Raw genomic sequence first — 14,920 nt, forward strand, 5'->3', positions numbered from 1 at the left:
CTAAGGCTACTGTTTAAGGTTGGCATGTTTGTACGTTTGCATCGCATGCCTGAAGGGGGCGTTGCCTTACACCAAATATAACCCAGATACAGTCATGTAGGCAGCAGGAGATAGGTATATACTCATCAATATTTAAACCAATATTCTAATCCGAATGCAATCATCATAACGTCACGGGTCTCTCCTTTTTTCCTTTTTCCGTCCACTTTAACATTATCAAATCAATCCTCGTCCATCGACTCCCAGCCATCGCCTCCTTGCACGGGTCCCTCCTCCGCCGGACCCTCATCGTCATCCGATTCGTCGTGATCGGCCGGCAGACCGACCATCCGCTCCTTGACCTCGCCCTCCAGCTGAGGCGCGCGCGACACGAACGCCCGGCGCACCGCCGCGTTGGTCGAGGTGTCCCAGATCTGGACGACGCCCTTGCTGCCCGCCACCGCCAGGCGGAACCCGACCTCGGCGTCGGGGGCGAAGGTGGTCGAGAAGATCTTGCCCAGCTCCATCTTGCGCGACACCACCAGGGTGGGTCGGTTGTTCTCGACGTTCCACAGCTTCACCTGCTTATCCGTCGACCCCGTCACCAGGAACCCGGGGATGTTGCCGCTGATGTCGAAGGACGAGACGGACGAGTCGTGCGCCTGCAGCGACCACACGGGCTTGCTCGCGCCGGGGGTGGCGGGGGGGTTGCGCGCGTCGAACTTGTACACCATGCCGGCGTCGGTCGTCACGTAGAAGAAGTTGGGGTCGTGGACGTCCCAGCGCACGGCCTCGACGTCGGCGTCGACGGCCCAGCGGGCGGTGGCGTCCGCGCCGCGCATGTCCGCCGCGACGACGGTGCGGTCGTAGCTGCCGCTCAGCAGCACGGTCGACTCCCGCGGGTGCCAGTCCAGCGAGCACACCTTGTCCGTGTGGTGGGAGTAGGACTTGGCGCACTTGCCCGTGTTGAGGTCCCACAGCTTGACGGTGCGGTCTGCCGACGCGGACGCCAGCAGGTTGCGGTGCTGGCGGTTGGCCGCGAGCGCGAGCACCGAGTCGACGTGGAACTCGGGGTTGGCCTTGGTCTTCTTGGACTTCTTCTTGGGCGCCTTGTCCGCGCCGCCCTGGCCCAGGATCGCGTTCGGGTACATGCAGTCCACGATGTCCAGGTCCCAGATCTCAATGTCGGACTCCATGGTGCCCACCGCGACGAAGTTGCCCGTCGTGCGCCCCTCGGCCGCCTTGCCGACGGGCATGTCCAGCCACTCCAGACACAGCGGGATCGCCGGCAGCATCACGTCGTGGTGCACGTAGAGATTGTCCGCCGCGTCCTCGTAGACGTAGACTTCCAGATGCGCCACCTCGTCCTCGATCTTTCCGGCCAGCAGGAGATTGTCCGTCGGCATGATCTGTAGCTCCTCGCGCTCCTCGTCTTCGTCTGCCTCCTCCGGCATCACCAGGTAGGGGTCTTCCTCGTTGGGCTCGTGATACGCCAGGGACTTGACATTGCCGAACATGGTGATCTTCTCGCCGTCGTCGTCGACCTCGTCGCTGTCGTAGTGGTCGAGATCGTATTCTTTGAGGTCGTCATCACTAAAATAATTAGAACCATAATCACCACGATAAGAAAGATCAAGGAAACCTACTCATTGCTCTCCTTCGCATCACCCTTCTTCTCACCCCCACCCTGCACGGCCGCCTTAGCATCCCCACCCTCATCCATCTCATCATCGTCGCCCTGGCCCTCCTGAGCAGCACTCAGATCCTCCCGGGCGTCCTCGAGCTGCTCGCGCGCAAGCTTCGATATACGGTTCATCTCCTCCTCATCGATCTCATATTTCGCAGGGAACTGCGCCGCCACGCCGCGGCGCACCCACGCAGAAGTCGTAATCATGGACATCGTCTCGTATCACCCGAATGGGCTGCTGTAATAAGAATGTGTCGCCTGTATAGTGGACAGAAACTTCAACCTCCAAACTCAAGAGAAGGCTGGTAAAATAAAAAATACCCCGTCAGCGACTCACCCACAAGATGAAAGTCTGCTATAGTCAACGAGAATAGAAAGGTAAGGTCAAAAAGTCAAGATAATCAAACCATTGATCGTTGTCAGTCCGTCTCTTTTTTTCGACATTTTTTTTTTATCAAATTTCCCCTCTGGTCTTTCCGCCCGGCAGAATCCGCCCGCTTTTCGCTCACCGCCCGGGATGCGCTCGGAGATTTCTCCATCCTTGACTGAGTAGATAGCCTGATCTGTCTATCTACTTCTCTCGTCAACTTCAACCACAGGACTAGATATACAAGCGACTTACAAAGTCAACCCAGATCAAGATGCATTCCCACTTACACACGCCCTACAACGCAAGTACGTCAATTCCCTCCGTCTCCACCCCATCCCAATCGATCATAAACCACCTCACCCACCCACCCATCCACGCCTACTCTCCAAAAGACAAAACCAACTAACAAACAATAAAATAGACTGCGAAGAAATCATGACCGCCCTCGACGAATGTCACGCAAGAGGCTTCCTGCACAAGGCCATCGGCAGCTGCAACGACATCAAGCGCGACGTGAACAAGTGTCTGGGCGAGGAGCGGTACGCGCGCGCAAAGCGGAACCGCGATACGGCGAGGGAGAATCGCAGGCGGATTGAGAAGATCTGGGCGGATGAGAAGGCGTTGGAGGTGACGGGGGGTGCGGCTGCTGGGGAGAAGTAATCTCTCTCTGTTCAGCTGTGTTGGTGTATATACGCCTGCCTATGTGTGAGGTCGATTAGGTTGGGTTTGACTGTTAATGCGTGGGTAGATGGTGTTGGGTGTTTATTGGCTTTCTTGTTGCGACCTTTGTATACTATACTATCGGACTACATGTATATCAACTACTCCTCTTTCTATGGTTGAAGTACTACGCCCATGATACATGTGTAGGTATTGAGATCTATCGACTGTACATTATCAACGAGACGCACTCGCTTCCAACCAAAACGCCATACCATAGTCACTTTTAACCAATATTCAAAGAAGAAGAAAAAGTCCACAACCAGACAAAGAGATCACTCCTCCATGGCATCCCCGCCAGCAGCAGCCGACTCCGCACCATCCTGGTTCGCGCTCTTATGATGACGCCGTCTCCTCTTCTTCGGCGCGCCCTCGCCCTCGCCTTCATCCTGCTCCGCGGCGGCCCTCTCCCCAGAACCACCCTCCTTCGACCCAGCCTCACCACCAGGCGTCTTCTTCTTCGGCTTCTTGACACTCAACGGATTCGGCTGCTTCGGCTTCTTCACCCCACCCTTACTCTTACTCTTATCCTTATCCTTATCACCCGCACCCGCACCGTCACCCGCAGCACTCCTCTTCTTCTGCATCGCTTCATCATTGAGTCCCACGCGGAACTTCCCCTTCTCATACCCCTCGCGAATCCCATCCGACGGCGCACTCATCGGCTCCAGAATCATAACGGACCGCTTCACATAAACGATCGGCACACCAGGAATAGACCGCGCCGCAGAGCGGAATTTCTGCGCATGCCTCAACGCAACAGCAGCTTCATCAACACCACCGCGCTTGCGCTTCCTCCCCGCGTCAGCCGCCGCGTCCTTCTTCGGCGCGGGCGGGTCCGACGTGGCCAGGATGTAATGCTCTTTGTTCTTCTTCTTGGCGTCCGCCGAGGGACACAGGAGGGAGAGCAGACACTCTGTTTCGTCGATGGGGGTCGAGTCCGCGTTGTGGGAGCAGTGGCGGAGGGGGACCTCTGTGGGCGGGGGGAGGTGGAAGGGTCTGTAGGGGTTGTTGGTTCTGGGGTTGATGGGCTGCGCGGCCATTATTGCTGCTAGGGAGCATTTTGTGAGGACTATTCTGTTAGTTTTTTTCTTCTTGTTCTTTGGTGTTCTCTGCGTTCTTTACGCCGTGATGGGCGACTCAATATAGAGAAGAGAAAAACATACGAGGCTTAACCTGCCCCTGCAGCGTCCGCTCCAGCGCCGGGATCAACTCCATCTTGAACGTATGCACAGCATGTAAAAAACTGGAATCAACTATCACAATCAATCCAGTCAGTCATATTCATACCATGAGACAGTTCAATCAGGTATACACACCAAGCACTTGATACGGCTCGCGGAACCCGAAAGCGAGCTCATACTGGTGCATGAGCTTGCGGTACTTCTTCGATCGCTTGGCCCTCATTTTGAGCGTGTGAAAATGAGGTTATTTGGGGGGAAAGGGTGGATTGGCGGTTGTGGTCGGTTTGCGCTGCTGGTGGAGTTGAAACTTTTTTTGCGGGATTTTGCCGGGCGGTGAGGCGCGTGTGGATTGGTCTGTGCGGTCATACTATGGACTCTGGAGTATACATTTGGTTGTCAGAGTCAGACTACGCCATTACTGATGCTGATATAGGAGTGTAAATTATTAATTATGTATTGTTATAGCTAGTGTCATTTCATGTATCATCCATAGTACAAATAAATCGCCATGTAATCTAGTTAAAGGTAATATGTGTAAAAAGAAAAATAGAGAATGAAAGAACGTATCCCAATAGACCGAACCAGTACATCCTTTAATGCATTATGTTCATCGCACGTAGTAATGTATATGCCTCTAATCGGCTGCGCTTTGGGCAGCGTTTGGAGCTGGCGCTCGTGGTCGGGAGGACGTAGCGGCCGGAGCGGCATGTCTGCCTGTATCGGGCCGGACGATCGTCAATGGCCTCCCTGGATGTCTCGGCGATCAGTAGTCGTATGAGACGGGGTGTGGTTCTTAGCCACAAAAGACTGTCGAAGATTTGAAATCTGGGATCGACAGCTGAATTCAGCTCTCTCTCCGCCGGCAGCGACCGACGACCACGCTGATGTCGTCCATTTTACCTAGTCCATGTCAGTCACATCAACTACCACACTCAACACCGGATGATCTGCTTACCCCCTTGAAAAGCCAGTCCCTCATCGATCACCTTCTCCATATAAGGGCTCTCCGCGTAGGGATCCTGCGCGATTTCAAGGGCCGCGCGGAGCAGCTCGCGCGCCACAAACACCATGCATTCCTCGGTCAGCATGGCGGGATGCGTCTGGTCAGGAGCTTCACTGTCGTGGCGGCCCTGTTCCCATTTCTCCAAGCTCTCCAGCGTCAGCGTGAGCACCTCGTGCTCCCACAGGTTGTCCAGCACGCCGTCCGACGCAGCCAGCACGATGTCATCCTCTTCCAGGTCGACCAGCGACAAGACGGCATCCTTGCGAGGGGTATCGACGCTGTTAGTCCCCAGCTGCATGGGGCAGTCGAACCAGTGCCACTGTTCTTCGGTGCGGAAGAGCACCTTTTTCTCCCGCGGCCGGATGACAAGCACCTTGCAGTCGCCCAGGTTGGTCACGTAGAGGAGGGGTTTGGGGTTGCCCTCGCTGTCGCGCGAGTAGTGTAGTAGCGTCGTTACTGAGGTGGTTGTGCCGTACCAGGCGCTCGGGGTGGTCGTGGCCCGGGTGGTTTCTTCGTAGGCTCGCTGGAGGTACTCGATCGGATCGGGGGGGTTTTCGCCGTCGGGTTCGCGCTCGACCTCGAGGGCCCAGAAGTGTAAGAGGAGTCGGGACCAGAGACTAGGGAGTGCATGATCAGGTTAGGAGATTTCTTTCTTTGGTCTTTCTCGTCTGTTAAGGAGTCGACTTACGCAGCGTGACCTCGCGGCTTGGTCATCCAAGCTCCCACGCCATCGTTGACGGCCAGGAAGTTGTCCGCGACGAGGACGGCATCGTCGCCGTTGTTGAGCCCTCGCACGAGTTCCCCCCCAACGGACAATCTCCTATCCTGACTCAAGGAATGGGTAGTCAGAGGATCGGAGAAGGAAGACGACGGCGGCGACAGGAACGGCGGGGGAAAGGGCCGTGAGGGTCGTTTGGCGCGCAAGGCATAGCCCGTCTGGAAGCGGAAGGGCGATTTGGCGATAGGGAACTGCGGAGGCGGATCGGGGACGGGAGTGGTGATACCGTAGGAGGGCCAAACGGCGCCCTGGTATCGGCGGGACTGTATTATCGAGCCGCGGATCCGCAGGGCGTGGTTATTGAGGTGGTGGTTGTGGTGGTGACCATGACCGGGCAATCGACAGTGCGATGCGAGGGAGCCAAGTATCCGGAAAGAGGGTCTAACGGGGGAACAGGCACCGGTCGGAGGTACCATGCCCGCGAGTGTGATGTGTCTGGGAGGAAAAGACCAACGAGAGACATTCGAAATAAGGAAAGGGAAGAGGACAATAAATGGATAGATGAATCGAAAGTAGGAGGAGAAGGAGAAGGGGAAAATTCTATTTGGGGAGTTGCATATTTGAACCGGTCGAGAATCCTTTCAATCCCTCGTTATTTTTCAGATTTTATTTTATTTTCTTCCTTTCTTTTCCTGTTCAGGTAAGTAAGAAACGTAAATCCTCCAGGGATCTTTTTACCCTGTTAATCTTTTCTCTTTTCTCCTTTTTTCCATATATTTTTTTTTTCTATGCTATTTAAGGCACCCAGGCATCCGCACGCCAGTTGGCCAACCACAAGGCGGCGAATCAGCAATTCCCCGTTACTGTTAGGCTCTCTGATGGATCAAATGGATCAACTGATAGACGTGGATTGATTCTATCTTTATCTTGGCCCTAAAGGTTTAGCCTGGTTGTCGCCACCACTGGTGTCATTCTAGACTACCGTTAGAACAGTTGTCGCAAAACATATCATAATCCTCCTATCCCATCTCCTGACATACTACCTAAGAATTGCAATTCTAGTTCAATGAATGATCTGCCCTGTTTACAACCTATCTGATTACCATATGACATCATCGTGCCGTTTTCTTTGGCTCATGATACCCACTAGACCCGAGGATCGACTCCATAGAATTGATGAAATGGGTTAAATCAATGGATACAGTCCCTAGTCCACCCGTCGATCACATGATGTGGGATGGCCTCGTTTGTTTCGGACTTCATCATGAAGTGGCGTGTTGTTTATTGGTCTTGGGTCTTTGCTGCGGTCGAAGCTGTTATGGCTGAGTGAGGCGTTTGGATGACACGGGGAATAGTCGGGAGATCGTCCAGGGATCACACCGTATGTTTATTAGTGCTGCTGCGGTGGATTACGAACGCAACACTCCCTGCTACTAGTTACACGCATGTACAATATACACTGACACATACAAACTTCCAGGCCATGCAATTCATATCTCTTGTATTCGTTGGTCTCGTTAATTGTAGACTATCCGTCGCAGTTTCGGGGTATCATGGCATCTCTCGTCGCGTCATGTCATCGTCAAAACGTGTTTTGAAAAAAGAACAAAAGAAAGATAGGAACAGGGAGGAAGGCAGGGAGAAAGAAGAAAACACGAAACCGAGAAATCAGGGGAAAAAAGAGAAAATAAAGCAACAGAAGAGAGGCAACCCCAGAACTCTACACGACTCACAGACCATTTCTAGCCATACTAGTCATCGAAGCCACGCGCTGTTTCTGAATCTCTTCCGCGAAGAGCAAAAACGCCCGGTTGAGCTCCACCGCAATCTCAAAGTCGTCAATGTCACGCTTTAGACACGAGAAACCCTGGAACACAGCCCGCGCCAGACTGTTGCAGCGCACACCGACAGGGCGATCAGCGTGGTTCTTGCGGTGCTTGACGAACATGACGCGCATCACGCGGTCTCCGCAGGGGCATACACGCTCCGGGAACATGGTGCAGTCCCAGGCGCAGACGCAGGCCGAACGACAGGTGCACTTGCGCTCCTTGGCGTATTCCACCAGCAGTCGGCGGTCGTCCTCGCGGCGGATATCCCCGATGCAGCGGCCCTCCAGCTTGGCTAGAGTCGCCTGGCGATAGTCGCGGATCAGCTCTCTTTCCCAGCGCGCGGGATCGTCTTTGCGTCGGACCAGCGGCAGGACGGAAGTAGGAATCTCGTCGGCCACGAGCGCCTTGGGGGTAAAGGTCAGGTATTTCTCCGACTGGATAGCCAGCACTTCCTGCACAGGCAGCTGGTACTCGATGGACGGGTTGTCAGACGCCCACTTCTGGCAAAACTGCGAGTCCGGGTCGCCGACGATGCGCAGGACAAAGCGGCGGTAGCCCAGCAGATCGTCCAGAGGGAAAGCATGGCCAACGAATCTCTCCATGGAGTAGCGGAGAAAATAGTCCTGGTGCGTCTGAACCAGCTTTTTGTTGCGAACGACGCAGATGGAGGGAGAATCCAGCACCTGTTTACAGAAAAGCAGGATCTTGACCAGAAATTTGGGCTCGGGCAGACGCGACTCTCTGCGATGGCCTGCGGGGGCTAGATCCGCCGTGAAGTAGGAACACAGCTCGACATTCGCAATCTCCATGATGAGACGCGCATAGGCGGCATAGTACAAGTTCTCCACATTCTCGATCAGCGCGAGAACCGAATCGCAAGTGGCGAGCTCTTCCGCTCTGTTGAGATGGGCCATGATGCCGTCCGGACCGTCATCCAACTAGCCCAGTCAGTTGAACACCGTTGACACCCGACCGCGGGACTTGGACTGCATTGCTCCTTACCTCCACGCCATAGTGACGAAGGATCATGACAAAGATCTTTGAAATAGTATAGACCTTCGTGAACACCCTCAAGACGCTCGCCAGCCACGCCTCCGCCTCATCGATCTGAATCTCCAGGTACTTGACCGCAGACGAGTAGACGTTCCATTCAGGCGCGCTGATGGTGTAGGGAAGAGTAGGACGCTCCGGAATCATGAGCTGCTCTTTCGTCAGATCTATCTCTCAAATGATTGCAGTCAACTCACAGCAGAATGGTAAGAAACATCCGTGCTGTCAGATCTCTGCTGCACCAGAGCCTGCATCTTCTTGCGCTCCTTCTCCATCATAGCCTGCGAGTAGCTATCCATGCTGTCTACCTTCTCCGCTTTGAGGCGGCAAATCTCCTCGTTTGTGGATAGGCTGTCGGAAAGGTAGGTGAGTTGGTCAGACGGAGTGGAAGGACGTTTGTGAAAAACTTTCTGGCGCACAAGGCCCCAGAGACGGGAGGGGGACTTGCGAACTGTAGGGCCCATACTGTCGTTCACTGTAAGCGCCGAGAACCGTCGCTGGCGAACGCTGTCGACGATGCGATCTGAAACTAAGTAGTGAGGTGAGCAGTTCGTGATGTGGAGTTCTGGGACAGAACGGACGAGAGTGAGAAGGCATTGAAGAAAGTCATAAGAGTACATTTTCACTCTCTTTCTCTCTCGTTTCTCTTCCCTTCCAGCTGAGGTTGGAGTGAGACGGCTGGACTGTTAGTGATTGTGGACATGATGGATGATCTGGTGAGGAGTTCTTGGTGAAGGCTCAGTCACTGCCTCAGGTTGGAACGGCCCAGGCCTCTTTCCTTTGACAGTCACTTTGCAGGACGTGACTACTATGATTTGGTCTAGTACGATCACTAGCAAACATTATATGCAGGACACAACAACATCAGGTTATTATACACCTGGGCTTTATATGTGGTTGAATGCGACTGGAAGGCACATAGATATCTCTTCTGCAAGTGTTAATGAGACAACACCAAATATAGACAAGCCATACACCTTACAGGATTAGCTGAAAGACACATTGATAAAGATACCAGAAGAACCAAAAGACGCAATGTGTATCACTCTAGAATCATTGTTTAGACCCCAACATTAATGACATCGTTCATTCTTGATATGCAATCCAAGGACAATCAAAATCCCGCTCAATATCCAAACTACCCGCTAATCCGAACAAGACCAAATAAAGAGATATGCAAGACAATGTGCCAGTCCCACCAAACGCCCATTGATCGTCATAGATTATAGCAACGCCGGGTCCACTTCGATGGTTGAGTCAGGGGAGTGGTAAGAGTATGGCAAGACGACTTCGTCGATCTTCCAAATAGTCTGATTCGCCCGATCGACGCACTCGGATGAAATATTCATACATTCGTTGAGAGAGAGAGACTTCGGCATGACGGTTAGCTTACGGTCTGAAAAAACACAACACCATATACACACCTTGAGGTTCTTCAGACCCCGGACCCATTCAAGCCCAAGATCACAGCTGTCATGGGCCAGGTCCTTGGGATGCTCGTGAGATTTGGTCACAATCTGGTGGCAATTCTCCAGCCAGAGGACTTCCAAATTCTCTCCGGGCACATGGCATTTATCTTCGGTCCGCAGGAAATCCTCCTCTTCTGTGTCTCTGCTCACCCCTCCGAGCCAATCGAGGAATTCGGGCTGCACGCCGCGGCAAGTCCGCATTTTGAGCACGGTTAGTCGTGGATTATTCCTCACGAGCATCATTAGTTGCCACGGCGTGATGCCTGCCCTCTCCATTACCAGGGACTCCAGGCCCGACATTCCCATGCCCTGATATTGTCCAATGCCGATGAGAAGATTCCAGACAGTGCTGGCTGGTGCAGGATGAAGCCAAGAACTAGGCCTCATGTAGCCATCTCGGATATGCGGATGCTCGAAGCGCAATGCCAGATGACGCAGGGTGTGTTGGCATTTGGTGGACAAAGCCTGGGCACCTTCGATGTCGATGTCATACGCCATGAACTCTAATTTTATCAGTGACGGCCCGTACCGGTTCACCAACTTGGTGAAGACTCTATTCTGCATGCGAATCATCTGGTCCTGGACCCGAGATCTGTCCTGCTGCGATTGGCTGCGGCTTCTTGGCTCATTCGTCTTCGTTGACGGCTTGCGGGCGGCGTCGTGGTCGATGCGTTTGACATTGGGTTGGATGATAGAGATCGTGTAGTCTCCTCGGATATCCTCATCCCCCGCAAACTTGCCTACTTGCTCGGGAGTAGCCCATCCCGCCTGGAGATGAGAGATCATGCAGTGGATCCGTTTTTCGAAGACCGCTAACCGCAGGCGCCGTAGACACAGGATGTGTGCGCGATAACTTGCGCGAGATACCCCGCCGAAGGCAACAAGTGCCTCAAAGGGAAGATACGACAGGATGTGGAGGATAACCTCCAGCGGGAGGGCGTTGAAATGGCTAGACATGAGGCCTTTGTTTCTCTCATTCCCGCCCGTTGTCTCGTCAATAGGGCCTCTGCTTCCGCTGGCAGAATGATTGTGAATTGTGCTTTTCTTTCTGCTTATCGATGCATTAGTACATAATTTCCGCTTGAACTCGATTTCTCGAAGAGGAGCGGTGATTCGCCGTGCCAGAGATCTTGAAAACGTGCTTGACTATAGGGATGAAGAAGATTTGGTATTCGCACTGCACATTCTGGTACAAATTGTAGCAGCCAAAGAGGCCATTGCCCTTGAACTGAGGTACGTAGGCAGGTTGGGGCAACCCGGCAATGGAATCATGAACGATATAACGATATAGAAATGGGTTCATGAGACTGATTCGATTGGATGATCTCTAAAGGACCATCATAGAATCTCGGGGAAGAGTAATATTTTAAGAGGTGATAAAACAAGGCAGAACAAGTGTTCAGACTCACAAAGCTGACAGGAGATTTTACTTTAGACCGGAGTTGAATCAAAATACTCGCATGTCATTACATTCAATCCCGCCCACGTTATATCCGGGAATCAGTCAGGGAAAGAGAACTGGCCGGGGAGGAGAGAGCGGTGTCAGAGCGCTGATTCCGGGGACGAAGAGACAAAGAAGTAAAAGAAACAGGTCCTGTGTGATGCCGAGGACCAAGCGGTATTAGTTCCGAAGTAAGGAATTTTGTTGACTGGGATAAACCCGGGAATGGACCAGAGGGCGGAGAGCCTCTCTTAGAACACGGGGAATAATACGTGGTAAGAGGAGCCGGGGAAATGCCAGAACCTAGTCCAGACCAAACTAATGCCAGAATCTATACGTTGTAGCAGTTGCATCCGGGGGCACCTCGGACTTGGCGAGACGCCCCAAAGGCCCAATTACCTGGGTCAGCACAAATCGAGTTGCAGGCACAGGTTGGACAAGAATGCGACGATGGCAACGTTTCTTTTTGTGGCATGATCCCCTCAAATCACAAGGCGGGTCGGCTGGAATTGTGTACAACCAGGACGTGCATGGATGGGGCCCTCAGCATTCGTAATGTCTGCTGGCGTAGGCGTTCTTCCTTCTTTAGGCTGACCCAGTGCTGGGGACACTGGGAGACGCCAATGCAGCCTTAGCCTCATCTGCCGGGATCACGCAAGCAGGTATGTAGGGGGTGGGGTGCCGTCACAAACCCTTGGATTCTCCTTTCATTTGCGACCAAAGCGAGGGAAATCCCACGGGTGGAATGATTCTCACTGATCCGGGATAACCGAAAGGTTAATGTCCTGCAACGACGGGAAGGTGACAGATGTCAGATCCCTGATCCTGTTCGACCGAGAATCTCACAATTTTCGGGCCTGTGTGATCCAGCGAAACCACAAGTCAATCGGGTTGTCGCCTGGTCCCAGTCTCCATTCCGCCCAACTCCTCGGATGCAGACAAGGATTGTCCCAGCTCGCGTCCAGGTGGGCCAGTAATCCATTCTCCTTGCATTGTTTGCGTGACCGTGAACCAGTTTGTCGGGCCCGTCTAGCCAATCGAAGCCGTCCCAGTCAGATGAGGATAGTCGACCAGCATGGTGTTGATCGCTTGAATAGGGAATAAATTAGAGATTTAGATCGTCCAATCGCTCACTACAGATGGGGCGCCAAACCTGTCTCTGGTTGGGTGGACATAATCGGCCGGGAGGATCGGACGGGCATGATCGGGTCCACTTCACCCAGATTAGGTCCAACTTTCTTCGGCGCCGCGGGTTGAGGCCGAGGGTCTGGAGATTGTACAGATTGGGTACGAGGCACAGTGCTAGAGGGCCGATCACCGCAGTAGTCTGTCACTAGTGAGACCAGAGTCATGGGTTCGATAACTAGCTTGGATGGGCTGACATCCCTGGCTGAGACGGCGCTCCAGCGATCCAGAACCATGGGGCATGGAAAGACACATGGAAATCAACAATGACTCCTGCTGTGGCAGAGAGAAAGCCACAAGCCAGAACACCGACTCACAATAGACAAGTTCCAGAAGTCGGGAAGAAAATGGGAAATTGAGGGTGTTGGTGTTGTGGGAGACTAAAAAAGAAGCAAGGCGGCCGAAAGACAAATAAATGTGATGGATCACGAGTCGCGCGCATCGGCTCCCCCACTTAACCTGCACGTCGTAACTTGATCCAGTGGAAACAAGCATGTCTCCTCAATAACTCTGGATATGACTACAGAAAATAGCATACCATGAGTATGCTGTTTGGTTGTGGTTACCGCCGTTTCTATACTGGCCGATTGATTGGTAGGAGGGAATGCGGAAGATACGAATGTACGGGCTCAGTATATATTAAAGGAGCCACAGAGATATCTCTCTGGAGACGCCATCCTGTACAATTCGCATATTCGGTTTGTCTGTGTAACATGTATGCTTGACCCTCGTTTGTTTCCTCGTCAACACAAACCACATACACTCCACCGCCAGTTGCTCTACGCCTGCACCCGGAAAGTCCGGCCACTGGCGGTCTTTCGCTCCCGCTCCTCGTTCTCCGGCCGAGCTCGGTTGAGAACTACCCTCTGTTAGCATATGGGATCGACACTGGAGGTCGTTTCTGAGCTTACCCTGGAGGAAGTCGGCGGTTCTCTTGCGCATCCGGGTATGGAGGTACACCTGGGGAAAGAAACACATGTCAGCAACGAACAGTCCATCGCAAAAAATGCAGCACTGGGTATTCACCTTCGAGGCTTTGATGTGGTAATGGAAGTAATCGCGGAAGATTTGGATATGGGAGATGTTGTCGTAACGTCGCTGGGCGGACAAGTGGCGGGGGAAGAGCACTACACATCGTCAGCCAATGTTTGTGCCACGGGGGGTGCCACAACAGCCTACCGAAAGTTACGTAGCTAGTCTTGCCATCGTTGGCAAGGCCAGGAACACCCTCCAACTCCAGGGGAGGGTCGTTCCGGAAAAGCACTTGCGGGGCGTTTTGCAGAGTCAATACACGGCGACGAGCGTCCACAAACTCCTGCACGAAGACCTTGCCAAAGATGCGATCGGTCTCTTCACGGAAGACGGTGCTGAAGATCACCGTGACTCGGTCATAGCTGGCCTTGACATAGATGGCTTCCTCCTCCCGGTAGTGGATTGCCATCACCTGTCCTCCCTCCTTCACCCCCTGGGGAGCTGACTCAGAAGTGTATTGGGCAGCCTCCTCCGCAAGGCTAGAGAATTCGCTGAAGGCTTTCTCGAACGGAGCCGCCATGGCGTTACGCTTCATCAGGGCCAGCCGCATGATGAGTTCATCCCGCGCTTCCTGGTCAGCGGGGAGGTTTTCCAAGTCGATCAATACCGAGAAATCATAACCCGGCTCGGGGGCGACAATGTACGACCCATATTCTCTCTCCAGGACCTGCTGGGCACCACACTGGACCAGCTCTCTGAAACACTTCACATTGATCGAGATGAGGATCTGGGACTTCGATTCGGGGGTAGACACATGGAAGGTAACACCGTCGAAGTCGGAAACGACTTGATCAATTGATACCGGGGGAGCACTATTAAATTCGGAAGATCATTTGTTAGCAAAAAACATGTTTGTAGATGTATACAGCAGTTGGTGGGGTGAATATGAGGAGGGGGAGGGGGAGCCGTACCCCGAGAACCGCTCCGTGAGGAGGGTGTGGATGAGGACGTTATGGTATTCAAGAAGCAGCATTCTGTTGGTGTTTATACCATCAACAACTGAAAATATAACAATTCCCCAAGTGTTCTACAGCACTTGTTTGCGAAAGTAGGTTGGAAAGAGTCAAGGGGAGTAAATTATAAGATTAAGGGAGTACGGAGCAGGAGTCAGGCAGTTACGTAGTTCGCTGCCCATGATAACCCCCGTAAGTGTTTCGGGGAGGGGGGAAGAGAAAGGGGTAGGCGGTGGACATGGTTCTGCCCGCCTTAGTTGTTGCCGCCCGTGCTATTCTCTTTTGCGCCTAAGAAAAAAA

General features: G+C 53.2%; 7 protein-coding genes across 7 annotated transcripts; 2 read left to right on the forward strand and 5 right to left on the reverse strand.

The window, feature by feature from the left end:
• Positions 1-124: 124 nt before the first annotated feature.
• P168DRAFT_326560 (rRNA-processing protein PWP1) lies at positions 125-2,073 on the reverse strand. The gene is made up of 2 exons (XM_024841138.1): positions 1,626-2,073; positions 125-1,572 (listed from the first exon to the last, which is right to left on the reverse strand). The coding sequence occupies exons 1-2, from the start codon at positions 1,877-1,879 to the stop codon at positions 222-224; spliced, it is 1,605 nt and encodes a 534-aa protein (XP_024693365.1). The 5' UTR covers positions 1,880-2,073; the 3' UTR covers positions 125-221.
• A 213-nt stretch (positions 2,074-2,286) lies between these two features.
• Positions 2,287-2,878, forward strand: P168DRAFT_326561 (COX assembly mitochondrial protein). The gene is made up of 2 exons (XM_024841139.1): positions 2,287-2,341; positions 2,458-2,878. The coding sequence occupies exons 1-2, from the start codon at positions 2,308-2,310 to the stop codon at positions 2,694-2,696; spliced, it is 273 nt and encodes a 90-aa protein (XP_024693366.1). The 5' UTR covers positions 2,287-2,307; the 3' UTR covers positions 2,697-2,878.
• Positions 2,879-2,908: 30 nt separating this feature from the next.
• On the reverse strand, positions 2,909-4,163 carry P168DRAFT_251596 (rRNA-binding ribosome biosynthesis protein UTP23; the record flags this gene model as incomplete). The annotated part of the gene is made up of 3 exons (XM_024834277.1): positions 2,909-3,828; positions 3,923-4,012; positions 4,076-4,163. The coding sequence occupies 3 exons, from the start codon at positions 4,161-4,163 to the stop codon at positions 3,032-3,034; spliced, it is 975 nt and encodes a 324-aa protein (XP_024693367.1). The 3' UTR covers positions 2,909-3,031.
• A 621-nt stretch (positions 4,164-4,784) lies between these two features.
• Positions 4,785-8,839, reverse strand: P168DRAFT_296523 (uncharacterized protein; the record flags this gene model as incomplete). The annotated part of the gene is made up of 7 exons (XM_024838119.1): positions 4,785-4,840; positions 4,896-5,560; positions 5,632-5,879; position 6,400; positions 7,395-8,428; positions 8,493-8,690; positions 8,738-8,839. The coding sequence occupies 7 exons, from the start codon at positions 8,837-8,839 to the stop codon at positions 4,785-4,787; spliced, it is 2,304 nt and encodes a 767-aa protein (XP_024693368.1).
• Positions 8,840-9,680: 841 nt separating this feature from the next.
• On the reverse strand, positions 9,681-10,966 carry P168DRAFT_251605 (F-box protein; the record flags this gene model as incomplete). The annotated part of the gene is made up of 2 exons (XM_024834278.1): positions 9,681-9,910; positions 9,965-10,966. 2 exons carry the CDS (start codon positions 10,964-10,966, stop codon positions 9,764-9,766), a joined length of 1,149 nt encoding a protein of 382 aa, XP_024693369.1. The 3' UTR covers positions 9,681-9,763.
• A 22-nt stretch (positions 10,967-10,988) lies between these two features.
• P168DRAFT_289633 (uncharacterized protein) lies at positions 10,989-11,737 on the forward strand. The gene is made up of 2 exons (XM_024837043.1): positions 10,989-11,057; positions 11,440-11,737. Exon 2 carries the CDS (start codon positions 11,470-11,472, stop codon positions 11,632-11,634), a length of 165 nt encoding a protein of 54 aa, XP_024693370.1. The 5' UTR covers positions 10,989-11,057; positions 11,440-11,469; the 3' UTR covers positions 11,635-11,737.
• A 1,469-nt stretch (positions 11,738-13,206) lies between these two features.
• P168DRAFT_289634 (actin-related protein 2/3 complex subunit 2) lies at positions 13,207-14,772 on the reverse strand. Its single transcript, XM_024837044.1, has 5 exons — positions 14,579-14,772; positions 13,815-14,479; positions 13,662-13,762; positions 13,547-13,595; positions 13,207-13,494 (listed from the first exon to the last, which is right to left on the reverse strand). The coding sequence occupies exons 1-5, from the start codon at positions 14,638-14,640 to the stop codon at positions 13,415-13,417; spliced, it is 957 nt and encodes a 318-aa protein (XP_024693371.1). The 5' UTR covers positions 14,641-14,772; the 3' UTR covers positions 13,207-13,414.
• Positions 14,773-14,920: the final 148 nt, after the last annotated feature.

Source organism: Aspergillus campestris (assembly GCF_002847485.1).
Source record: "Aspergillus campestris IBT 28561 chromosome Unknown P168scaffold_5, whole genome shotgun sequence".
NCBI lineage: Eukaryota > Fungi > Ascomycota > Eurotiomycetes > Eurotiales > Aspergillaceae > Aspergillus > Aspergillus campestris.